We start from the raw sequence: 26,640 nt of genomic DNA on the forward strand, positions 1-26,640 counted from the left end.
TTTATTTGAGAGTATAGATAATCTGTCATGTACACCATTTCTGGATACAGAGCTACATGGAGAAGGAGAAACTAATGGCAGTACACATAAAACCTTTAAGAAAGAATACATGGTTCATGCACCATGGTTTTCTGATCAGCTACTTTGTGAAGATGTTAAAATATTTGCTTCCTTTGCCTCCATTCATTAGGTGGATCTTATAAATTGCAGCATTACTGAGGTGACTTCTTTCCATGTAACAAACTGATGATGGATTAGAATTCTTTTTTTTCTTCAGTTTTCTGCCATTTTGGGTGTGATTCACCGTCAATGGCGATCACCATTTCTACTTCATCTTGCTGTTTTTGATTACAGGACTGATCTAAAGAAGAAGAAAAAGAAGACATTGAATAAGAGTTATATATAACTATTATAAAAAGCAAGCCTATACAGTATTTAAGCTTCAGCGGGCAGCAGAATGGCATTTCTTACCAAATCTCATATGTCTATCACTTGGGGTCACCTCTCTGTCTGTACAGAGATGATACTAGTATCATGACATTCTTATGATTATGCCGTAGATCCTCTGGTTTCCACACTTTCCTTTCTACCCCAGAAGCATGCCATCCTTAAGAACTGACTGCTTGGTGATGAAATGTCACATTTGTTTCTTCTTCTTCGTCGTCTTTTCGCTGCTCCTGTAAGAGGTTGCCACAGTGGATCATCTGCTTCCATATCTTCCTGTCCTCTACATCTTGTTCTGTTACACCCATCACTTGCATGTCCTCTCTCACCACATCCATAAACCTTCGCTTAGGCCTTCCTCTTTTCCTCTCACCTGGCAACTCTATCCTTAACATCCTTCTCCCAATATACCCAGCATCTCTCCTCTGCACATGTCCAAACCAACTCAATCTCACCTCTCTGACTTTGTCTCCCAACCGTCCAACTTGAGCTGACCCACTAATGTCCTCATTTCTAATCCTGTCCACCTTGTCACACCCAATGCAAATCTTAGCATCTTTAACTCTGCCACCTCCAGCTCTGTTTCCTGGTTTCTGGTTAGTGCCACCGTCTCCAACACATATAACATAGCTGGTCTCACTACTGTCCTATAGACCTTCCTTTCACTCTTGCTGATACCTGTCTGTCACAAATTACTCCTGACACTTTTCTCCACCCATTCCACCCTGACTGCACTCTCTTTTCACCTCTCTTCCACAATCCCCATTACTCTGTACTGTTGATCCCAAGTATTTAAACTCATCCACCTTCACCAACTCTACTCCTGGCATCTTCACCATTCCACTGCCCTCCATCTCATTTACACACATGTATTCTGTATTGTTCCTACTGACCTTCATTCCTCTCCTCTCTAGAGCAAATCTTCCCCTCTCCGGGTCTCCTCAACCTGCTCCCCTCACGATCACAATGTCATCAGCAAACATCATAGTCCACAGAGATTCCTGTCTAATCTTGTCTGTCAACCTGTCCATCACCATTGCAAATAAGAAAGGGCTTAGTTCTGATTCCTGATGTAATCCCACCTCCAACTTGAATGCATCTGTCACTCCTACCACAGACGTCATCATTGTCACACTTCCCTCATTACTTATCCTGTACAACTCTTACGTACTTCTCTGCCACTCCTGACTTCCTCATACAATACCACAGCTCCTCTCGAGGCACCCTGTCATATGCTTCCTCCAGGTCCACAAAGATGCAATGCAACTCCTTCTGGCCTTCTCTATACTTCACCATCAACACCCTCATCGCATCTGTGGTGCTCTTTCTTGGCTCACTAATCATCACCTCACTTCTTAACCTAGCTTCCACTACTCTTCCCCATAACTTCATTCTGTGGCTCATCAATTTTATTCCCCTGTAGTTACTGCAGTCCTGCACATCCCCTTATTCTTAAATATCAGCACCAGTACACTTCTTCTCCACTCCTCAGGCATCCTCTCACTTTCCAAGATTCCATTAAACTTACAAACTGGAAGGAACTCGCAAAAATAAGAAGTGTGAACTGTGCGGGTCAGATACTTTTTTTAAACTGTATGCATAGTAGTCCGATTCAGAAGAGTGCAGCACCTGTAGCTACTGAGGTAAAGATTCAGGCCATACATTAAATGACTGAATTCTTCGCACACAGTCGGACTTTCTTTATCCGTAACCATCAAAATGTGCAGGTGAGTTTGATTTACTTGAAAGATGTCAGTGGGCTTACAGGACTGTCTTTGATGTTTCCTCTAAATATATAAGCAAACAGCATGGAGAGTTTCATTAAGGAGGTTGGTGACAGCAACCAAACACGACCCAGTCTGAATTGTGCATGTGCAATTATGGGATTTAAAGTGTTTTTCATCTCACAAGATGTAAAGAAAGTAATACTTAAGAGTGGCAAGTGAAATATGTGTGACCTCTCACACTTTAGAGTCCAATACCTGAGTCACAGATTTGGGGACATCGGGAGCAGGTGGGTCTTTTGGTAGTGACTAGGAACCGCTGCATTTGCAGTAGCGTCTTCTTCACCACAAGCCCATCTCCATGGATTGAATACCTTGACTGGAACCTGCATGTGAGCTCTGTTAACATGAGGATGTTTTCCTCACACAGTCGCAACAGGTTTGTGTCCTCGATCAGGTGACAGTTTGGTGCAAGGAAGCCACAAAGATCACTGTCCCAGTGCAGCTGTCTTTTAATATCACACCTAATGAGATGATGTATGTCCTCCACTGCTGTTAAGGACTCAGTCAGGTGTTGGCTCACTTTGTATAGTCCTAGACCAGTTTGAGAGACCCTGGTAGGTGTACAAGATTGGCAGGCAGTAAGGGCGTAACAATATTGGGTAAATGTGTTTATACGCACTCTTCAAGATGATTGATTCTTTGAACCAAATATGTTTTAGAGTTTTATCTTATTTCACCCATGTAGCAGTTAATAGGCTTTCTACAGGTTGTATCAAATTATTTTTGAGCCTCAGGGCTGGCAGAAATGTTCTGTTTTCTTTAAAATAGGACTGTGCATGAGTTATTTGGCCCTAAAATGCAAGCCAAAGTGAATAACAAAAGGTACTGCACATACCATAAAAAAGGGAGGCAATATTAACTGCTGGAATGCAGAAAATAAGGGGAGGTGTGAGGCACAATTAATGACATGATTGAAAAGGATGTCACATGTCAGTAATGGTGAGCTCAAAACAGAAATGAGCAAAAATACTTCTTGAGTAACCTCCCCAGGGTACATAGCTTTTACATATCGTAGGTGAGCAGACGCCTTGATGTGTACGTGTGTGTGTGTATGCCACTCACAACAATGGCAGCAGATTGCCACACTTGGCTTCATTTTTACAGGGTTAAAGAACGAATCTGTTGGCAAGAAATGTTTTATGGGAAAGTCTTCTTTAATTTCACTTTTTAGGTTATGTTGTAGTATCTGGTCTCGCTGTGGGGCTGGGTTTGGTAACTGGTGGTAGGCTGGAGATTAAATGTGTCGTTACTCAAAGAAATACAACAAACCATTACATGAGGGATCCAGATGATTTCACTGAACTGAACTAAATAAATGAAATACTTTGAGACCCACCAGAATTCCCTGTGCTAGGGAGCATCGCCAAAATCTGAGGTGTAAACTGGAGTTGGGGAACACTGCTACAGTACTGACCATGTAGGACAGTCCTCGGTCCACACGCTAATTTATTTGTTTCCTGTTCAGATTCTCAGAGCAGTTAACTATTACAGTGTAGGCGAACTTGGTCCTTCAGAGAGCACTCCATCATGGTTACAGCCCTGCTTTGTTCACCCCTCAGAAAGAAGGTAAAGAGATGCAGACGCTTACCGCTTTGCTAATGTGAGTTTAGTTTGAGTGTTCATTGAAAAACTCTGATCAGTTTTATTATATGAAATCGCAGCGAGTCTTCAAGTCTTCAAGTCCAATGTAAGGAGGTCTGATTTGGAGGGGACCTTTTTAAAACTGTGATAATACCAAGGTTATTATAGTTAACGAAAACTGAAACTATTATTAAAAAAAACATTTTCGTAAACTGAAATAAAAAAAAAACAAAATGAAAAACTAAACGAATCTATTAAAGTAGCTGGAAAGACTAACTGAAATAAAATAATCATTTACTAAAATAATTGTAGTTTTCATTTTTGAATGACTATTCTTGCTGTTAGTTTTTAACCCTTATAACTTTTAACTCTAAAACTGAAGTCATCCACCACGAATGAATGGCAGCTGGTGAAGGAGGGCGGCTGTCCACAGCATTCACAGTGACAGAGCGAGATGAATATGTGCGTAAAACCTGAGGAAACCAAAGCCATTTACGTGCCGCTTTTCTTTGCACTTGTTGTATATCAAGATATAATTCAAGCGCCTGAAATTGGAATGTGCTGCTCAAGAAAAACGTGACCGTTTGGACAGGAAAATCACGAGTGAGTAGCGTTTCAGTTTATTTCTCAGGTGCCTGCTTTTTGTTGACAGTAATTCACCTGCCACTTCACACACAAAGTATAGAGGAAGTTTAGTAATTACGTTTTAGAGCTCCCCGAGTCCAGAAATACTGATGATATTTTTTTGGAACTCTGTGTGTGTGTGTATAAACATGATAACTCAAAAGCAATCTCAGAGATTGATGGATAAAATGGAAGAAAACCGACCCTGAGGTTGTGGGTTCAAGTCCCGCTATGACTCTGTGAAGGCCACAAGCGAGTCACATTTTCAAAAACCCTCGCACTGTGCTCGATTGGAAAACCAACAGAAATGTAAGCAATTGCATCTTAGATGCTGCAAGTATAATAATCAGTCACCACAAATAAAACCATTCCTGTATATGACTGACATCTTTGTCCATGATGACTTAAAATGTCAGATTTCATTACTGTAACATCAAGTGTCTCACAGTTGAGGCCCAGGCAGTCCAAGCAACTTACTTAGGATTGCAGAGTGGGCCGTTAGTCGGGCTGATTTGACATCGAGGGCTTAAACCGTTACACGTTCTACCTGCCTTGAGTCCCTGAAGAGTTAGGCTTGTAAACTTGTCATAATTTGCAGGTGGAGAGGTTAGCGTAACCAAATTACAGTTGCCACTCTGTTCTCCAAAGTGTGGATTTCCTGCCATTCCATGGAGTTCAACATCCTCAAAAGATCTGAAAAAGAAGATCCAGCAGAATTCCTTCAACTTAAAGGTGAATCCTGTACTTTAGGGCATCATTGGAAATTAAGGGGGGAGTAATTTTAGGACAGAAGTCAAGGAAGCACTTCTTTACACAGAGAGTTGTGGGACGCTGAAACAAACTACCGAGACATGGAGCTGAAGAAGAAACCTTGAAAACCTTTAAGAAGAATCTGGATGAGATATTGGGACCGCTTAGCTATTAGTGAAACAAACGGGCTTGATGGACTGAATGGTCTCCTCTCATTTGTCACATTTCTTATGTCCTGATGTTCTTATGATGAAATGCATAAATGTACTCCTAGGCTGACTGCTAATGGGGATGTTCATTTAAGATTAAAAACACCAAGCAGTCTCACAAACGCCCTTCTTTGATTCACCATCGATCCGAACCTTTACAGATGCTAAATAAGATTAGATAAACGCAGCAAGGAAGTGTCGTCAAAGTTACAGTGAGGTTATGGCATCGGATTGTGACGAATACTTTTAACTGAAATCCTTCCTTCGATTGCGCTTGAAAATGGCTGACGTTTTTGACATCCAGACGATGAGGTCAAGACTCTCGATATCTTGTGTCATCAATCTGAGAGGCCTGCTTGCTGCATCCTTGTGAAATAGTTTATAAATAGGAATTTGAATTAAGTTATGTGGATTGTTAAGAGTTTAGTGGTCATTGGTTTTAAAGTGCCATTTATATACTGTATATAAAATGGAAAAATAATAGTTTAAAACATCCATTTACTCTTAACTATTTTAGATTCATTTCTACTTTCTCATTTTTTTTTTCTTTTGACTTGCAAATTGTAACACAGTACACGAGAAGGTGCCCAGTATTCTTCATTTTGTTCATCTTCAAAACCCAACAACTCATTGGCGGAGATGATTCAGCAGCGTCATTCACTTTGTACAACATTTGTGGCTGTCTTTATATTTAAAATGAATTTCAGTCTAATTTACTCAATTTGAATAACTTGCAGCACACAATCCCAACAGTATTTTTTTTAACAGTTTTAAAAAGCCAGATCCGTAATTAGACGGCGTAACAATTACGTGTATAGCAGGCCTGAAACAAAGAACAATGTAAAGTGATAAGAGATCGCAAACTGATCCGATGAACAATGCAAACACGTCCTCCTTTGTCTTTCAGGATTTATTGGCTTGCATTTCAAGTAAAATGTGACCCTTGAGCAGAAAACAACCAGTCTAGCAGCTCTACGTGAGGAAGAACGTTTAAAAAATCCTGTTCCAGAAATGATAGCCCTGCCATAGTTGAACCTTTTACTGTTATCGCTGTTTTTGACTTGACAGTTGAGATTTTGCTTTTAGAGGTTGAAGACCAGCATGGTCAGGTTTGGTTTATTGTGTGTAACACTAATATGGTTTTGATGGAAGTGTCCCTTCAGAGCAGTGTTAGCATGAGTGAACCATGTGGATGTGTCTATCCTAACTTGAGCTTTGTAAAAAGGACAGACAATTCAAAATGAATGCCCAAACCCCAGCATCCTCTCCCACCGCAGTCGATTGCTGGCTCTTGAGAGTCGGGTCCCTCACTGTAGCTGGGTATGCAGTGTCCCCTTCTTTAATTGACAGGTTGGCCATGTGTGCCACCACCACATACCAGCTGGGCAACGTCCTCTGAGCTGGCGAGGAGCTCCTGTAGTATACTAGCCCGACATTGTGATCAAATATAAAAGTTCAGAAAAGAGAGAGAAATGGGAAGGGGCAGTGAGGGAGAAAGAATTCGACAAGGTGGGAAAAACAGGCTGAGGCAGTTTGGGTGTGCAGAATAACAGGGTGGAAAGGCGGCTGAGCAGGAGCAGAAGTTACACCTTGAGTTTACATTTTAGAAAATGTCACACAAACCTTTAATCCACCTCGCCTTGTGGGCCTCGATGACTGTTGATGTTTGGCAGGCATGCAGCTCTTCAGGCCCCCGAGGCTCTTTCACACCCTTCACTGTATTTGTGTGGCTGCCCATGTACACCTGTAATTGGCATAAGTGCCCGTTCATTTTCTGGTAGATTGTGTTCTTGGCAGCTATTCCAACACAGCAGCTGCGCCCAAGACTTGTCTCCATGGGGTAAGCACATCACTTTGTGCCATTTAGGTTTGATGGTTCAGCCCCCATTTCTCACTTGCCACATGCTGTAGGAGGGTAGACGGACAAGAGGAGACCATTCAGTCCATCAAGCTCATGTGGTCAGCTAACTGCTAAGCCGTCCCGGTGTCTCAGCCTGCTTTTTAAAAGTAGTTGAGGTAAACCTTGGTACGACTCTCAGAGAACAAACACACAATAAAATATCCTGGCATGCATGTCACCTTTCACTAAGGCGTTCCCTGAATTAACACCAAGAATGTAGAGAAATAAACTGAAACCAAGTTGGAGATAATAACTGGCGTCCAGCAGGTATTTATTTGTTGGTGTGTCTGGCAGAAGCTGCGGGCTGCATGCATCACCTTTTGTGAAAGGCACGGTTTGTTTAATGTCACCACTCATTAGTGGATGCGGAAACTCAACCACGTGCCAACAAACCATTAGCTCAGCTTGGAGTGATGTGTGCAGATTAGCCTCGCCAGAGCGCACCATGGATTGTGAAACAAAAGTCCTCCCCGAGAAACCCGGGCTTGAACGAGCAGCACAGCAGCCATCTTACACACGCTAGTCTGAGCAAAAACTCGCACGACGGAGCCTAAAAACACGTCTGGCACACCCGTCTGCTGGGCACATCACCAGCAGTGTTCATTTGGATTTAGGTTTAGTCTTAGTCTTCGGACTAAATTGCATTTTAGTTTTAGTCCCATTTTAGTCATTTTAATTTTTGTTAGTTTTAGTCAACAAAAAAATACATTAATTTTAGTAGAGGAAAAGTAAATCGGTTTTAGTCGACTAAAAGTAAAGGTAAATTAGTCAAACAGGCCAGATCAGATGGATGTCTTGTTTAAGACACGAATACGCACAGATCTACTGTCATACTAACACTAACCTGTACATGTAGCGATTATTGAACATAAACTGAAGAGGAGGTGTGGAAAGGATTCACTGCAGGAGCTCGCGGTCGGATGATGGCAGCTCTGGTCTGTCCTGACAGATCTGTGAGTGAAGCTGCTGTAAGAGTTTAGCAAAGAGCAGCCGACGTGTCACTTTAGCATCGGGTTTAGAAAGAGGGACTGTTGTTAACATTTATTCTGATATTAATCTTATTCTATATTTTTCCTCCAGCAACAGACTGGTGCCTATAGAAACACAGGGAACTCCACTTTCTGTATTCCATCTCACCTGAAGAAGGGCCTGAGTCGCCTCGAAAGCCTGCAGATTGTAATCTTTCTAGTTAGCCAATAAAAGGGTCATTTTGATTAACTTCTCACTACCTCCAGCAAAAGAAAAATACTAATTAAAATAAAAATTCAAACATTCTTATATCTGTACTGTTGAATTAGTGAAGTCCACAATAATGCATGTAATGTACATTTAAATAAACCCTTAAAAGCTGTTTTTGGAACAAAACACTTTTAGTTTCTGGTTTGTCAGAGAATCCCTCGGTTAGGTTTGCAACATTCGCCAGTATAAGATTTCTATTTACATCATTAGCTTGTTAAAATCTCACTGAAGAGTAACATTTAACTGGCAAGTCCATTCGTTTTTACGTTAATCCAGTATTTCTGAACTCTTCTAAAAGAGCCTTTGCTTTCCAAGGTGTCTCACTTGCCTTTGCTATTGCTTAGCTGTGTGCAAATCTACAATTACAAACGTTACGTGTCATCAGTTAATCGTAACTGAGGGATGTGATGTCCCAGCCTACACTCTCCACATCTGATAGTTTGTGAGCCGAACAGGATCAGCGGAGTGATGAGCCTCAGCCGGAGAGTGAAGGGTTGAATGGTGCGAGTTTATTCACAAGAGTGCTGTACCACCGAAGTACGGTAGGGTCAGGGGGGCTTTGAGACACAGTCCTTCAGCACTGACTCTTCTTCAAAAATACATAAAAAGGAAAAATATGGTGTATTTACAAAAACAGTGCACTCCTACAACAACTACACACACACTCCAATAATGAAGGTCGTCTTCTTTTTTTTTCTGGTTCAAGAAGCTCCTCCAACAGGAACGAAAAAAAAATGAACCAGAACAAAAACAAGAGTGTGTATAAAAACAATTACACCAAAATCAAAACCTATCCCAGCACCAAATAAGCATATATACCCAGGCCCGTCGCGACAAGGCAGGCAAACCAAGCAATTGCTTGGGGCCCCGAGCTGGCCTGGGGCCCCAAGACAACGACTGGTTAAGAATAAAATGCAGCGACAAACTGTGTGAGCGCCCCATTGATAGTGAATGCAGTAAAGTGCAATGACACTGTTATCGGGATCCCCCTCAAGGGGGCCCCCCTCGCTGACAGCAGCCAGCCAACCACGCGATCTCTGCTGCCGGCAAAATACAAAACTTCCTCGGCAGTCAGGAAGCGGAATTATGCTTCAGGAAGCCAAAAAAGAAAGAAGAGGAAGGAAGAGGAGGATAAGAAAAAACAAGACAGTGGTAAGTGATAAATTACACACATAAAATAGCTCTACTTGTCTTGTACAAATGGTGCAATTTTCCAGCAGGTAGGCTAGCAGAAATATGTTTACAGTAATCCCTCCTCGATCGCGGGGTTTGCGTTCCAGAACCCCCCGCGATAGACGAAAATCCGCGAAGTACAAACCATATGTTTGTGTAGTTATTTTTATATATTTTAAGCCCTTAGAAACTCTCCCACACTGTTAACATTATTAGAGCCCTCTAGACATGAAATAACACATTTTAGTCAAAAGTTTAAACTGTCCTCCATGACAAGACAGAGATGACAGTTCTTTCTCACAATTAAAAGAATGCAAATAGATCTTCTCTTTAGGAGCAGAGAATTTCAGAGGGAGAGAGAGAGCTCAGGCGCAAAGAAAAGCAAACAATCAAAAATCAATACTTGTGCTTTAAAGTTTGCCTTTAGCCTCTCTGCTCACATCTCCTCCGTCAGGCGCAGAGAACGTCAGAGAGAGAGAGAGAGAGAGAGAGAGCGAGATTAAAGCAAACAATCCAAAAATCAATAAGTGTGTTTTTGGAAGCACCGTGATAAAGCGGCATTTCTTAGAGGTGCGTTCGTATCCACTAGGCAAACAGCCCCTCCGTCAGGCGCAGAGAATGTCAGAGAGGGTGAGAGAGAGGCAGAGACAAGAAAACAATCAAGCTCCGCGCGGGAAGCATATCTTATAGCATTGAGGAGTTTTAGTTAATATGTAATACATGCTCTGATTGGGTAGCTTCTAAGCCATCCGCCAATAGCGTCCCTTGTATGAAATCAACTGGGCAAACAAACTGAGGAAGCGTGTAGCATAAATTAAAAGACCCATTGTCTGCAGAAATCCGCGAACCAGCGAAAAATCTGTGATATATATTTAGATGTGCTTACATTTAAAATCCATGATAGAGTGAAACCGCGAAAGTCGAAGCGCGATATAGCGTGGGATTACTGTATGTATCATACATAAATGACATGACATTGCTATAGCTTTGTAATAGGTTTTGATGAAAGTGGCATAGCATGCTATACTAACTATTCCACGTCTGTGATAATCTATTTAGGAAAACAACACAATAAATTCTGTGCATCAAACATTAGCTTGGGATGTTTTTAAGCATTGGTAGTCGACTCACAGCACTACTAATAATTAGTAAACATTTAATTATAATTTCACTGTTTAACAGTAAAAAGTTTATTTATATAGCACATTTCATACACAATGGCAATTCAAAGTGCTTTACATAGAAGAAATTAAAATAATAAAAAGAAATAAGAATAATTAAAACAGTTTAGAAAAATAAAATAAAATACAGTACAGTCGGACGAACAGCTGCACAGTGCTCATTCAGTAAATGCATAGCTAAAGACTAAAGATTAATTAACTGTCAATTTACCTTCTATTAATGATTGTTTATTTGTACAGTGGTGTTTTTTGCAAATGTTCAATTGTTGAAAATGTTCAAATTTTATGCACTTTATATGCAACAGCAGTATTTGCACTGTAAACCTTTTTTATTTATATAAAGTGAGCGAATTTAAACTGTATGGCTATGCTGTGGTTCCTTTGCGTGCGTGCGTGTGTGCGGGGGGCCTCCATGTCCATTTTGCTTGGGGCCCCCAAATTCCTTCAAACGGCCCTGTATATACCTCCACCAAAACGAGCACTAGGAGATCTACTGTAGAGCTCAATATACAGAAGAGAATTTACGAAGCCGCCAATAGCTCCGCTGTGCCCACCCCTACCTCGCCTTCAGCTCCACTGTTGGCCGGTGACTCCTTCAATATAACCGGCGAGACCGTCCAGCCAATCTGCCACACCGTCTACGTCACGCACCTATCCTGGTAGACGCCAGCGCGTTCACGCCACTATGCATTTAAACTCGAACCCCTGTCGGTCGCGCGCATAAACCCCCTAGATGGCCAACCCCCTAGATGGCCAACGGCTATGCTGAGCTCAAGTTCACCCACTGCCGACTCACTAGTAAGTAAAATCATTTCTTTACAATATGGGATCCCCATCTCGGACTCAATGCTGTTTGTTCAGACAAATGGCGGCATTTTCTTTCAGGCGCGCCGCACCTCACACCGCCTGAGCTGGGCAGGCTGCGAGGACACTGGCGTGTAAAAATGAACATGTGCGGCGGGGCCCGTACTGGCCATTATGGCGGCTCCACGTGTGTCCAGACTCACAGCGCTCACAAGCTAGACGGCCCCGCGGCAGCGTCCTCAACACGCAAGCGGTAAGCGCACCTCCTTACTGCCTTATAAATACCGCAGCTTCAATTTCAGGGCATCTTCGACTTAAATGTGGTAATACAGGGGGTCGCACTTTACCACAAGGGACTGCGTTACATTCACAAACGGACCATTCTAATATATGACATCAGTGTCAATGTCAATTTATTTATATAACACATTTAAAACAACATTGGAATGCTGTGGCCAAGATGCTTTACAATAACAGAATAAAAAAAAAACATACAATTAACATGAATAACATAAATAGAAGTAAAATGAACATAAATAAAATAAATAATAAATAGAAGTAATGTTATATAATACCAATGAGGAAACTATCAGTATTACTGAAGGTCACGGCAAGCAAGGGAATAGAAATGCGTCTTTAATCTTATTTTGAACAGTTCAATTGTAGACGACTCCTTTATGTAATGAGGTAAAGAGTTCCACAGGAGAGGAGCAGCAGCTGTAAAAGCCCCGTCTGTCCCCCTTAGTTTGACACTTGGTACGAGGGACGACAAGAGACAACTGACCAGAAGATCTAAGCACTCTGGATGGCTGGTGTAAAGCACACAATTCAGATGAATAGGCAGGAGCAAGCCCATGTAAAGATTTAAAAACTACCAATAAGATTTTAAAATCAATTTGAAAACTGACAGGCAGCCAGTGCAAAGAAGCAACTATTGGAGAAACAGAATCAGACTTTCTTGCCCCAAACAGAAAGCGAGCGGCAGCATTTTGGACCAACTGTAACCTGCGTATCACGGATTTGCTAATCCCAGAATACAGCGAGTTGCAGTAATCAAGGCGAGAAAAAATAAAAGCACGAGTATCTTTCTCCAGTTCCCTAGAAGATAAAAAGGCTTGATCGTACCTAAAAGACGAAGCTCTAAAAAGCAACTCTTGACTACAGAATTAATCTGTTTCTCAAAAGAGAGTTTACTGTCAAAAATAACACCAAGATTGTGGACTTGAGGTTTGCAAAAGACAGACAAAGAGCCAAGAAGTCCAAGACCAATTTGGGCTTTAGCTGATGGACCCACTATAAGCACCTCTGTTTTATTTTGATTTAGATTAAGAAAATTATTAGCCATCCAGGATCTTAGTTGAGAAAGACGGTTGTGCAGTTGATTCATCGCAGAGTTACAGACAGGAATATAAACCTGAGTATCATCAGCATAGCAGTGAAAAGAAATGTTAAATTTCCTAAAAATAGCTCCAATAGGGTGAAGGTATATAGAGAATAAGATAGGACCCAAAATGGATCCCTGAGGAACACCACATTTAAGAGGAGCAGCAGACAAAAAAGAGGAATTTAAAGTCCCTGAAAAGTGTCTGCCAGTTAGATATGACCTGAACCAGTTAAGAGCAGCCCCTTTAAGCCCAACAAGATGTTCAACAGCAATATCTCGTGGTCAATAGCGTCAAAGGCAGCGGACAGGTCAAGGAGGAGAAGGCTACCGCGTCACCTGAGTCAGTAATAATAGAGATATCATTGAGTACTTTCAGGAGGGCCGTTTCAACACCATGAGAACGCCTAAAGCCAGATTGGTAGATCTCAAATAAATTATTGGAGTTGAGGTGATCAACCAATTGATTATAAATAATTCTTTCTAATATTTTAGCCAGAAATGGCAATTGGGAAATCGGGTGAAAATTGGCTAAAACTCCAGGATCTAATTCTGCCTTTTTTAGACAGGGACGCACTGCAGCATGTTTAAAAAATGAGGGCACAGATCCCTCACCAATAGAACCATTGATAATGGCTAGTAAAGATGGGCCCAAAACATCAAAGGCTTCCACTCCGAGGCGTGGTGGTACAATATCAAGAGGTTACAGAGCTGGTTTATGGGTGTCGGTAGTTCTTTTTAACTGTGAAAGTGAGACAAGATCAAAAGATTCCCAGACAATACCATGATTAACAGTAGGAAGTTCATAGTCAGTTTGAACAATACCACAGAGGATTGTATCAATTTTACTGACAAAGAATGAAAGAAACTGGTCACATGAATGAACAATGCTATTTGATTCCATCACAGAATGAGGGTGAATGGCCAGAGTAATTGAATTAAATAAGACCCTAGGATTCTTAGAATGACGTGAAACTAAATCAGTGAAGAAATCTTGTTTAGCTTTCTTAACTGCAGCATGGAAGTGGAATAGAGAAGTCCTAAAAATCTAATTAGAAACAATCAGTCCATGTTTTTTCCAACATCATTCCACAGTTCGACAGGCGCGGCACAGCAATCGCGTAGTTTCAATTAGCCAGGGAGCAGGTCTTCCCTTATTACTGTGTATCTTGAGCGGAGCAATTGAGTCTAAAACCGTTTTACAAGAAGAATTAAATTCTAAGACAGAATCATCGATACCATCATATGGGTCATGCACATCAAGACTAGAGAATATGGTTTTAAAATTGGATATATATATATATATATATATATATATATATATATATATATATAATAATTGGATAGAAGAATTTAAAAAGCGAGAACAGCGTGGAGCACAGCTAGTAGTCGGGACATCAACAGTAATATTCAAATCCATCATTATAGAAAAGTGATCAGTAAAAGAAACATCACATAAATCAATATTATTAACTGAAATATCACGTGTAAGAATGAGATCAAGGGTGTGACCGAGAGAGTGAGTTGGCATATTAATATGCTGGATAAAATCAAATGAGTCCAATAGTGATAAAAAGTCATTAACCAAAGGTTTTGATTGACAACAAAAGTGAATATTAAAATCAACAATAAATACTTTGTCATGGGAGAGGGTGATATCAGCCTGGAGATCAGAGAATTCAGAAATGAAGATATCATTAATTACAGGAGGTCTAAAATCACGGCAAACAACAAAGAAGGGGAGCTGCACACTTTGAAAAGTTGCAGTTTAAAGCTACTAAACAGACCCTTTGTAAGGCTCCGACACAAGAACATACCTTATAAACAGTGGCAATGCCCCCACCATGATGAGTCAGACAAGGAGAGTTTAAAAATGAATAGCCTGATGGTACCAAGTCGGTAAAACATGAAGAGTCACTATTTACAACCCAGGTCTCAGTGATGAAAAAGAAATCCAGTTTATTTGAGATAATAAAAGTTTTATTAGACACTGATCTCACATTCAAGAGAGCAGCCCTGATAGAAGTAGAAGAGCTTGCTGCGGAATGACCACGGGTGAGCGTGTGAAGATTAGCAGCGTTTACTCCCTGAGAGCACACCGTGGAATAGTGATGCCGCCTGGAGATGGAGAAATTAAATCCGGTATCCAGCGCCCATGGACCAGGGATGGAGTCCTGTGCAGGAGAAGATGGGTCATAGACGACTCGCAGGCATCAGGAATCCAAGCTCTGGGACTTGAGTCGCGTTGTTTAACAGCAATACCGGCTCTTCTTCCACGGCGGCGGTGGCGGGTGCGTTTGTGTCTCCGAGAGGCATTCAGCTTACTGATACAGGTGAACACCGGCGTCCAGGTGAAGAAGTCAGGAGATGAATAAAACAAAGGTGGAGGTTCACATAATATGGTGATGAAAATTGAGAGGAAAGCAAGCAAGAAAATATGTTAAGTAAAGAATCACAATCATAGGACAGCGGCCGCTGAGATAAACTAATACGTAAAAATGAAGTTAAAATATAGATTAGCGAGATGAGCAGACAGCCAGCCACACCAGTTGGTGCCATCTTCCAAGCATCATAAATGCTTTTACTGCGTTCTTAACATTTTAGTAGCTATTTTCATAAGCATTAACCAAACTATTAACACAAAATTAGTGTTTGCAGATGTGTATTCAGCAATGCCATGTTCATATCGTATTAATTGGGAGATGCGCTTCAAGCACTGAAATCCTAAATACATTTTATGTTTGTATTAACAAGTTGAGCAGCTCATTTCCTCTGCGATGTAGACAAGCCAAATAGCCACTGCATTTGAAACTTACCTTGAGGTTTAATTGCACTGATTGTTTTCATCACTGCCGCTGTATGTGTAGGTGGAGGCGTGCGAGTTGGTTTCACCCACAACCCTCCATTGTATCCACCATTTACAAAATGGACAGATGCGCAGACAAACTTGTAGATGTGCTCTTTACAATCAAGGAACGTATCCAAGCTTTTGTTTCTTTATCAGGACTGTGTAGAACAGACACTGCAATAAAACCAATTACCGTATATACTCGCGGATAAGTCGGGATTTGATTTTACCGTATAATTTCTGGAGTTTTATAATGTCGGCCATATAAGTCGAATGCGGAAAACTCACGCTATTGGTCCAATAGATTACGATACATCAACGCCCACCAGAGACAGTAACCACGGAGCACACGGCCTTTTTTTTCTATGTGGGTGTGGCAATGCACTGTATCAGCGTGTGCTCCTAACCTCTCTCTCTATTGTGCCTACGTGACCACACGGTAATACCTGAACTATTCTGAAGTAACGTTTGCACTGTTTTGTGTTTTTTGTATCTCACACCCTCATGCATCCTTTAGCGTAAGAGCATCCGTTATCTACGACGAAGCGTTCGATCAGAAGAAAATATGAAGCTGGTTTTAAATTAAACGTCATTGAAGTAGCGAAAGAAATCAGTAAGTGCGCTGCTGCAAGAAAATGTGATGCATCTGAGAAACTGGTGCAAGATTGGATGAGGCAAGAAGATGTAGTAAAAAAAAAAAAATGAAGTGTCACATTTTTGATCGGGCGTATAAGTCGGGGTCTGATTTTCTGATCAATTTTTCGAGTTTCAAGACCCGACTTATATGTGAGTATATACGGTAATCTCCATGTAATTTCATCTGCTATAACAAATGCGTGACACTACAACTCACATCTGAGGCTGAGCGCATCTGATTGCACTCTCAAAGCTTACAAATCTGGTTCTTAACTCGTAAAAGAATAAATCTGGTAATAACAAAATTATGTGTGCGTCTGCGTGTTGGCTTTTTTTTCCATTAATAAGCAAATTTTCCCCGATCGCACTTGACGCATTAGTATTAGCATTAGCAGGGTGACCTATTGACCTGACATTTGGTACACATATATTACGTGACATCTGCTATCCGCTTTCTCAGGTGATGATTGAGCTGCAAGGTTATTCCTCTTTTTATTTTTGTTTTATTGTAGAATCAACTCTCAGCAGCAACCAGCAGGGTGGCGCATGAGTACGGGTGCCATTCTCATCCCTACCACCTACTGTGGAGAAAAGAAGAGCTGCTCAGGAAGCAGCAAGCGCATCAACCTCTGAGCAAACGAACGCTAAACGTACAGAGAAAGAGGATGAGAAGTAGGAATGCTCAAGTCAAGTGGAGTCACTGCACGTTATCATGCAGTGCGCCGTTACTGGTAATTTTATAAGAGTTGTTAAGTGCCTTGGATTGTCCACGTTCACTTCCGTATTGGGTGAGGTACTTGAGCTGCTGCAGTAGTTTGTCTTCTGCCGATCAGAATTTCATATTTCCATGTGAAGTCTAGCAGCCTAAATACAACACTTACATTTTACTTTTTCCTGTTGTACAAATGCGATCTACGGTGATCAGAAATTCAATTTGAATCGTACGGAATTTGAACGTTGCTCCAGGTCTCTTAAACGCTGCCTTACTGATGCTGACACAACTGGAGAATTCTGAGCGTGTGAGTTAAATGAGTCTGAAAGTGAAGGCGGTGGTAACGACAGAGTCCACTAGACACGTAGGTCCGGCTTGAAGCCCGTGAACAGAGTGGAAGGGTCAGCCGCTAGTGGCCTTAACTCATTCACAGACTCCGTCAGTAATCCATGGTTAACCTCCATGAGTTTTCACACTTCCGCCAGTGCTCTTGACTGACGCTGGATGTTGTTTCTGAGGGGTCAAGCAGCACCACTAAAGCTCCACATGAAGTGTCCGGTCATTTTTCTGTTCTTTACCCTTACTGACAAAAAGTCAAATGTACTGAATGTAGAAATGGCATCTTTATACATCAGTTATCTTTACTAAAACACAAGAGCCACGTGAGCTCTTTATCCAGTTGTGTAATGACATTCGTTTTATTGCAGTGAATATTCCGCCCTCCTACCTCAGTCATTGCTCACATCTGCTCCTAGTGAGGGGGCTCAGCCTTTAAAATGTTCTCTTATTCTAAAGTAACAATTTAAGTCATTTTCCTCTATTTATCAAATGTCTTTTTATTTGCACGCATGTCTAACCTTTGCTCTCTAGCGTTTGCCTTTTCGTTGGTTGTCTTCTCTTTGCCGTTCTTGTCACCCTTCTCGTGATATGGTTTTACGAACTTCAGTGGCCTCTCCCAATCCTGTGAGCTGCGCTTCTCCTCAGTCTGTGCAGATGTTTTCTCAGGCTGATGTGCGTCTTTTATCATTTAAATGCGTGTAATTCTGAGCTCAGTGACTGACGGCCAACTGCAGGATATTTTTGCGTTTGTTTGTTCCAGTTCTGATCCAGAATTTGTCTTGCAGGGTCAGATGTACGTTACACTTCTGCAGACAACCACCAATGAAGTCCTCTGTTAAACATATAAATGTATGTATCAGGTGTGCAGAGAAAATATTCCATAATTTAAACCAGGAAACACCATTTTGTAATAGCAGATCCTTCTGCATTTAAAGACGTCACTGGACTTGTGGTAATGGTGTGTGGTGCCCTGCCGCTGGTTGGACGTGGTCACTCGCAGTAACAATATTGTCAGAGTAAATGGGAGGTGGAAAGAGTTGGCAGATGTGTCTGTTGTAACAGATGGGGGTGCCACTGAGCACCAAACCCCCGAAGCAACTAACACACACACAGTCACAGGTTCAAAAGCCGAGGCGCTTATTATAAAATACCCCACAACACGTTTCTTCTTGGTCACACAAACACAAGTAATGCAGTATAGACGTCTTCTTTCTCCTTCGATCTTCTCTCCATCCATCCACCTCATTTCATTTCCTTCCTCCCAGCTCTGAAGGAGGCAGGATGGCTTCCTTTTATGTCAGACCTAAGAGTACTTCGGGTGCCAGGGTGAAGTCCAGTGAAAGTCCCAAAAAGTAGGGATCTCAAATCACTGCAGCACCTCCTAGCAGGGCTGTCTCTTGGCACTACAATTCCCATCATGCTCTTCCGGGTTCCACATGCCTACCGTGGTCCTGGGATGCTGCAGATGGGGGATGAAAATATCCAATTTTAGGAGCTTTCCCCCACTGTTCCCGTATCTTGTCTCCCGTCTGGTTAAGGGTCTCATACTCATCCTGGCAGGGATTCCAGCTAATCTTGGTTGGCACTTGTACTGTAAAAGAAAATAAACTGTAGAGCGTGCATTCTGTCTTAAGTGTCTCCCTCAGTAAGAGGAGGTGAAACAAACTGCCACTTACAGAGGCCTTATTGCCGTTGATAACCAAAAGCCACAGGAGAGTCGATACTCACGCCTAACAATTTGGACACCCGACAGACAAGGCCGCATGGCATCCCGGTTCTGACTGCACGTCTTCACTAATCACTAAATTAAGTTAACCTTATTAATTGTAAACATGAAACATAAACACCAGAATATATACAGACCATAATACAGAATAGAGCGTCTCTCCTACTGTAAGTGTACATTTTCAAACAAATTCAATACGTTCGGTTAGCCATCAAGATGCTGCTTCACTTATGGTTTCAGTTGGATGCAGAATATTTATAGGCTGAAGGGAACTGAGGGCAGGTTTCAAGAAAAGACCCCCTGTGGGCATCACCTTTAGTACGTTGGTCCGCAGACAGGTATTTAAAACTAAACCCCTATAGATCTTGACTAGTAAAAGGAGCCTTCACAATCTATACTTGTTAAGATCTGAGCTTTTGAATTCCCCACTTTAATGAACGAGTCGTCTCTTTCAGTTCTTACACAACTTACTCTGTGGACCACTTTATGACACTCTGCTCAATTTGCTAAGGAAAGTAATTAAAGAGGCCGCCTTATCTCACTTTATGCTGCCTTACAATTATTAGTCAAAAGAGTGCAAGGATCCCTCGAGTCGGCTATTCAGGATCCTGCCAACTACACCAAGTTGTTGAATCACAATAAATTAGGGATTGTTATCAGATTCTTCAAAGAAGAAATTAAAGGTACTTTTTGACTAAGTTAATATTTTAACTGAGCTCTGGGAGATGGCAGCTCTGTATCACAGTGCACTAGTTAGCCAGATGCCTTTTCCAAAAGAGATTATTCATAACACACTGGGAGAAAATCTTTGATTAGATACGAGTTAAAGGTCAGCACATCCTAACAGATATTATCTCTGTGGTGATTTAGTATCTGTCACATTGGACATTTCACTAACGTTTTTAGAAGCAATGCAATATTATAACTGCCCAGGCAGATTAGTTAATGTAGAGCAGGGGTGCCCACACTTTTTCGGCTTGCGAGCTACTTTTAAAATGACCAGGTCGAAATGATCTACCTAATTAAAAATGATATATATATATATATATATATATATATATATATATATATATATATATATATATATATATATATATATATATATATATACATACACTGAGTATACTTTATACATGAAATACTTGTTGTTGTACCTTGCATAACTGAATAACCTTTATGGCACAATAACAATTCAATACATTTATTGTCACTCCAGTATTTGGATTTAATAATCGTCATGTGGGAAAAGGCTTACTCGCATAAATAAGTAGAGCCGAATAATGCAGTCAAGGAGCTTTTGAATTCAGCCGAGTGAAAAATGACGGCCGTCCGCGATAACTGCGATTTTAGTTCCCTCTCCTTTTTCTTTCTCAGATCGCTTTTTGGAAGGAAGTCAGTTTCGTAGTTTTTACAAACAGTTCGAAAGTGCCTTTCCACATTTTCCTTCTTTGGAATAGCAATGATAGAATGACAGATCAGACAAACGCACTTCGATTGTGACATTGTGAGAAAAAAAATCCTCTTCTAATTACACATTAAGCCCATATCCTCCACAAACAATTTTTTTAAAATCCCTTCTTTAGTCGATATAAATTGGAAGGCTACTTAGATCACAGCAGGAGTTTTGCAGTAGCTCGTGCGTTTGATCGTGAGTGCAGGATGACCAGTGTGTTAGAAGAGAAGAGATCTCAGACTGGCCGCCCTGTATGTCAATCAAGTGGCAAATGCCATAGGAGGATATATGATAGACTAACGTTTAAAAAAATTTATTTTGGAATGCAACACAATCTACATGCACTACCTTTACGATCTACCGGTTGATCGCGATCGACGCATTGGGCACCCCTGATGTAGAGGATTGGGAGATGAAATGCGAGTCAAGTTTAGAACCAAAACATCACTAAATCTTTGTCTGACCACATGATCTGTGAACATGTATCCTCTTTATAACACAGACCTTAACAAAACGTCTCCAAATCACTGCTATAGCCTTCCTATGTTCCATTACCTTTTATATCTGTGACCTCTGGCAACAAGACAGCACCAGAACAGGCAGGAGACAAAAGCTGCACATTTATTTCCTGTATGTATTAAAGATAATAAACTCAAAATAATAAACAAACTACAAATGTGAGGGTTGATGAAATAACACAACCTGAGCATTGTTACCTCTGTCTTTATCTTAGTCCAGCTTCCATCGAGTACCTCCTGAGGGCTATTCCACGAAGCGAACTAACCTCAAAATCCAGGTTTATTTCGATAATCTCGGCTTAATTTCTCGAAATTCGGTTCCATGAACGAGGCTAACCTGAAGCTCCGCTTAATTACTATGCCAACATATGCTCTTGGACAAGCCTGCTCCGTGGCAGGTTAGTTGTGAAGCTTAGTTTAGCTTGATGAATATGATTGGACAAGCCATGTGATGTCACAGCACGACATTCTGCGGGGCTGGGATTATTCTGCTGCTGTTCACTCCCTCTTTCGCACACATCGACCCTCCAATATAAAATTATTACAGATTACATGCAGGCGATTCTAATTACTTAGAAAGTATAAAATGACAAGGAGTGCATTGAAGGCTTTTACATGAATAACCATGGCGTGCCCATGTATTCATAATCCAGTTGATGAGGGAGCGAGGCTCATTCGTAGAGCTTTAAGGCAACAGGTTTCACAATTACTTCGGCCCAGGTTAGATCCGTTGCATTTTGCGGATGATTATTTATACAAGCGCTATAGATTTAGTAGACACAGTATTGCATATTTGTGTCAGTTATTAGAACCTTACATTTCTAAAAACACACGTCGCTCTAAAGCCCTTACGGTTGCACAGTCTTTGTGTATCGCTTTGCGTTATTTTGCCAGTGGTTCATTTCTGTACAGTGTGGGGGATGCTGAACATTTAAGCAAAGCTACAGTGTGCCGTGAAATCAGGAAGGTTTGCGTTGCATTAAAGTCCTTTTAAATATATTCATTACCTTTCCTGGCCACCGAGGAATTCTTGCCATTAAGGAAACTTTCTTTGGAATTAATGGTGCTTAATCTTTAAACATCTACTCATTTACAGCACATAAATCATTACCTGATAAGTAACTGAATTTAATTTGTCAGGCTTTCCTAACGTCATTGGAGCCATTGACTGTACACACGTGAGGATAAAGGCTCCAGCAGGTCCAGCAGAGCCTGATTACATAAACCGCAAATCATATCACAGTATTAATGTACAGGTAAGTACTGATAATCTCACATTTATATACAAGAGGTGAAAGTGTAGTCGTCCAACATTAGCAATGTATGTCATTACCATTTCCTAAAATGTTTCAGATGGTATGCACTGCTGAACATCTAATTTCAAACATTGTGGCAAAATGGCCAGGATCAGTACATGATGCCAGAATTTTTCGAGTCTTCACTGGCTCAAAGCCTCAGACAAGGCAAGTCAACTGAAATTCACAAATATACTATAGTTTATTATACTACAGTCTAATGTGTCTACTTTCCATTATAGGAATTTTTCCTGGTGTGCTGCTTGGTGACAGAGGATACCCATGTCTAACGTTTCTTCTCACACCATATACAGATCCTGCAACACAAGCAGAAAGACATTTCAACCATGCCCATTGTAAGACAAGGGCAGGCATTGAAATGACATTTGGACAGTTAAAATCCAGGTTTAACTGCCTGCGGCATCTCAGAGTTACACCAGACAGAGCGTGTGACATTGTAGTAGCCTCTGCAGTTTAAAGTACCTTACAACTGGTAACAAAATGCATATGTAAAAGGAAATTTTAATGACTATACATTTTGAAGGCTTGAAACTGTTCTCATTTAGTTGTTAAATAGTTTGACATCCTTAACAGAAAAGTTACTAAAATCATGTTCTTACGCATTTAACTTGTCAGCTATTTTCTGCCATGCAGCCTCACGAGCTTTGATAATACAGCTCGTGTTCCCCTTTCTAATTATTATAGCTTTGTAGTCCTCATAGGCTTGTAATAATATTTCTTGCTCCGCCTGCGAAAAAAACGCAGCTCTTTCCTTAGTTTCCATTCTTACTTATCCAGCATCGATTAACAAGGCTGCCTTTTATATCGCGTGGACGCGCACGAGCCTCGCTTATCAAGCTTGGCTTGAATTAGTGGAGCTTAAATACACCTGAATTTTGTTCGTGGAACTCAATGAGCCTGAAGTGAACTGTTAGGCTAACTCAAGCGAGGCTATTACAAATAATCCTCGATTTTATAAGCTCGCTTCGTGGAACAGCCCTCTGGACTCCCTGCTTCATTCCAATACTATTACGCTACAACTAAGTCCTCCATTCCTGCCCAGGCGTTGATCCTCATCATCGATGTTACCTACCCCTTCCAATTCTGGCTAGAACGGCCTGTTAATGGCCTTTCATTTCAGCCCAACTGTATTCCCCAGTCTAGCTGACCAGCCAGTTTCTAAGATTTCATCATTACTGGTTTAACTTGTAGTAAGGTTATTATAATATTATTATCCCATCTTCATAACACCCCAAAACCCTAAACCAAACCAAAGATACTCCACAAGATCTGTTAAATAGTAAATACAAAGAGAATCGCACTGTAAAGTCTTGTAGTTCGTATCCACAAACATGTACAGCCAGTAGTGCCCGACGCTGACCCTTACAGCATTGCTGTCATGCCAGTAACAAAATAAGCATAAAGTGGTGCTGTGGAAAGATTCATAAATAGTGTAGCCTCCTCTAAAATGTCAGCACAATACACAGAGATGGAATTTGGATTCAGCATTGTTAGAAATCATGAAAGGGGAGGGACAGGCATTCATAACACTAATGCATTGCAGATCTGCATTTTTAAATTTGGCCATTCGGATGTCCAGTAACAAAAGATCACAGATCTTCAAATCTCCACAGAAAAACCACAGGAAGAGGCCGACAATGTCTGGTGGAGCACCTCAGTGGCAGAAACAAACCTTCTAACCAAAGGCACACCTCTGTTTGCTCCTCCGCCCAAACAGCAAACGGGTGGCAAGTCTGACACAGTCAGATCACTTGAGTTTATGGTTTGTTTATTTGTGATGTGTGCGGCAGCGAGCAGTACTGGACCAAGTGTCACCTCACTGCCAGGCCCAAATTAAGTTAACAATGCTGCCGCAGTGTGACTTGGACTACCGTTCATTGGCTATCCTTTATAGAGAAGCCCATGTTCTGTCTGTTCATTTTTGATTTTATTGGGCTCAATGTATCAGCAGTAAACACAGTAAAATCGCCTGGCCACACTCAGTGTTGTATTAAGTTATCGTCCAAGAAAACTGGAAGAGCCAAAAGAATGAGCAGCCGGAAAAGCTAAAACAGCTGACGGCCCTTTGACGACTCGGCGTGCTCAGTAGTGAGGGTTTGAGTGCTTTTAGTTCAGCAAACGCGCAAATAATGAACATAATCATGAACGTTCAATAAAATGTGGTGCTGCCTTCAATGTAACTGCTAAAATGGGGGCTTAGGGTGACCTGAAGGCTGAACCAAATATTACCAAGTAGTACGGTTTAAGAACAACATGCAGCCGAAGGAGATGGACCATTGAAAAGATGTCCGTTACTGAGCAGTCCAGGATAAATCTGACAGTTCAAGTCTCTGAGTCTCTGATGGATCATTTCTAGATCTAGTTGTGCTTGTTAGGCCCCATTTCTGGCGCTGTCTTATCTAAAGATGTATTATTATTACAGAAACACCACCGTACTCTAAGATGATTCTCTCATCAGTATTAGACCGCCATAGTGGAAAAAGTGAGCAAATAATGGAAGGCGTGTTCTGATGTTACATTATATTGCTGGCTCAGTTCTTTAACTCTCAGTTATTTGTCCAAAAAACGCAAGTTTTCCGTAAAGCACACAAAGCAACATAAAACATCTGTCGCTGTGTGCTGTGGCTGCTGTTGGCGCCTGTTTGACATCACAGCAGGAGAGCAGCGGTAGTGGTCTCAGTGTGACACAATCTGGTTTGTACCTCTTGTCATCATAAGTGGTGGTCCCCCCTGGCGAATGTTGCTGCAGGGGACCAATCAGATGATGCCAATACCTCACTTTCGTTTTTGATATCCATCTCCAGATCACTTGCATCAAACTTGGAGTCCGACAGGTAAGATTCCTATTGAACGAAATTATGTAAAACGTCCATGGAGTATTTCGCTTTGGACTCTCGCCAGATGTCGATGCCATTTTAGAGGTTGTTTGCTCTTCGCTCCTCCTGCACGCGTAGGGAATCAAGAATTAAATCAGCAAAGCCATGTAACTCTCCTTCTAGCAAAGAGAGTCGAACTTAAACGTAAGGACGAGTTTTGTCACAGGTTACAGCTGATTACCGTTCTATACCCCTGCATTTTGACAAAAGTCGACAACCGCCCTGAAGGAGTGAAAGAAAACAAAATATATCTTCATTATGCAGTACAATCTCATGAAGATAACAGTGCCTGGTGAGCTGTTGGATTCCGTTGTGTTCTGGACCTGCTCAAATGTCCCCCATTAGGCAAGGATGAAATAGTTGTTAAAAGAAAAACAGAACAAACTAAATATTCTATTTGGCACTTTTTTGATTTTATTTCTCGTGTCCCATTGCTGTTATTTCTGGGCAGGCACTGTAGCCTGGTGAGTAAGGCATTGCACTGTAAAGGATTCCTCAGCCACCAACTTGAGTGTGTCACTTAACCCACGAGCTCAGTATGGTGTACTGGAGTGGTAATTGCTACACAAAGGCACTAAATACTGTCAAGTGAACCTTCCTAACATACGCTGATGAGCAGACTTTGTACTTTACCTTTGCTTGGCTCCTTCACCCAGGGCTGCACAGACACAAGCGTCTTGAAGTACTGCCGGTCAGTGTGACTCTCTGAGCCATACGTCACTTCTTGGACATGTCCATCACCCGGTCGTACAGCGCTGACTCTGATGTGCAGAATGAGTATCTCCTTCTCCTTGAGTTTGCCAGTTTTGGTTCGTACTTGAGTCCGCCTGCTGTCCACCCACACTACCCTCTCCTTTATGCTGGCTACGTCGATGCCCAAATCATGCAGAGTCAAATCCAGGAAGGGAAAAGCCTCTTCGACACCCAGCACCTCTATTGGTAAGGTGACTGAGTATGGGATGGGGTGGTAAACTGTGGCACGGTGCATTGTCCCCCGTAGGTTTAATGATGAATCTCTCTTGTCCCTTCCTTTTTGAGTGCTGTGTGATATGACAAGACAGGAGGTTATGCCTGCCCCACATCTTGACTGTGGAGATTTAAAGCCTTGCTCAGAATTCTAGGAATTTCTCAGCTAGTCGAGTC

General features: G+C 41.5%; 1 protein-coding gene across 1 annotated transcript; it reads right to left on the reverse strand.

Annotated features, from left to right (window-relative positions):
- Positions 1 to 26,640, reverse strand: si:ch211-196f5.2 (uncharacterized protein LOC556372 homolog). The gene is made up of 2 exons (XM_039747633.1): positions 26,131 to 26,640; positions 1 to 361 (listed from the first exon to the last, which is right to left on the reverse strand). The coding sequence occupies exons 1-2, from the start codon at positions 26,483 to 26,485 to the stop codon at positions 255 to 257; spliced, it is 462 nt and encodes a 153-aa protein (XP_039603567.1). The 5' UTR covers positions 26,486 to 26,640; the 3' UTR covers positions 1 to 254.

The sequence above is a fragment of the Polypterus senegalus genome, chromosome 1, assembly GCF_016835505.1.
Source record: "Polypterus senegalus isolate Bchr_013 chromosome 1, ASM1683550v1, whole genome shotgun sequence".
NCBI lineage: Eukaryota > Metazoa > Chordata > Cladistia > Polypteriformes > Polypteridae > Polypterus > Polypterus senegalus.

What these genes read in the sequence shown, in the direction of transcription:
- si:ch211-196f5.2 (XM_039747633.1), bottom strand. Translation starts at nt 26,485, where the DNA reads ATGCACCGTGCCACAGTTTACCACCCCATCCCATACTCAGTCACCTTA. An exon ending in GGTGAAGGAGCCAAGCAAAG is followed by an intron (nt 362 to 26,130) that starts GTAAAGTACAAA and finishes CTTCTTCTTTAG; the next exon opens with ATCAGTCCTGTAATCAAAAA.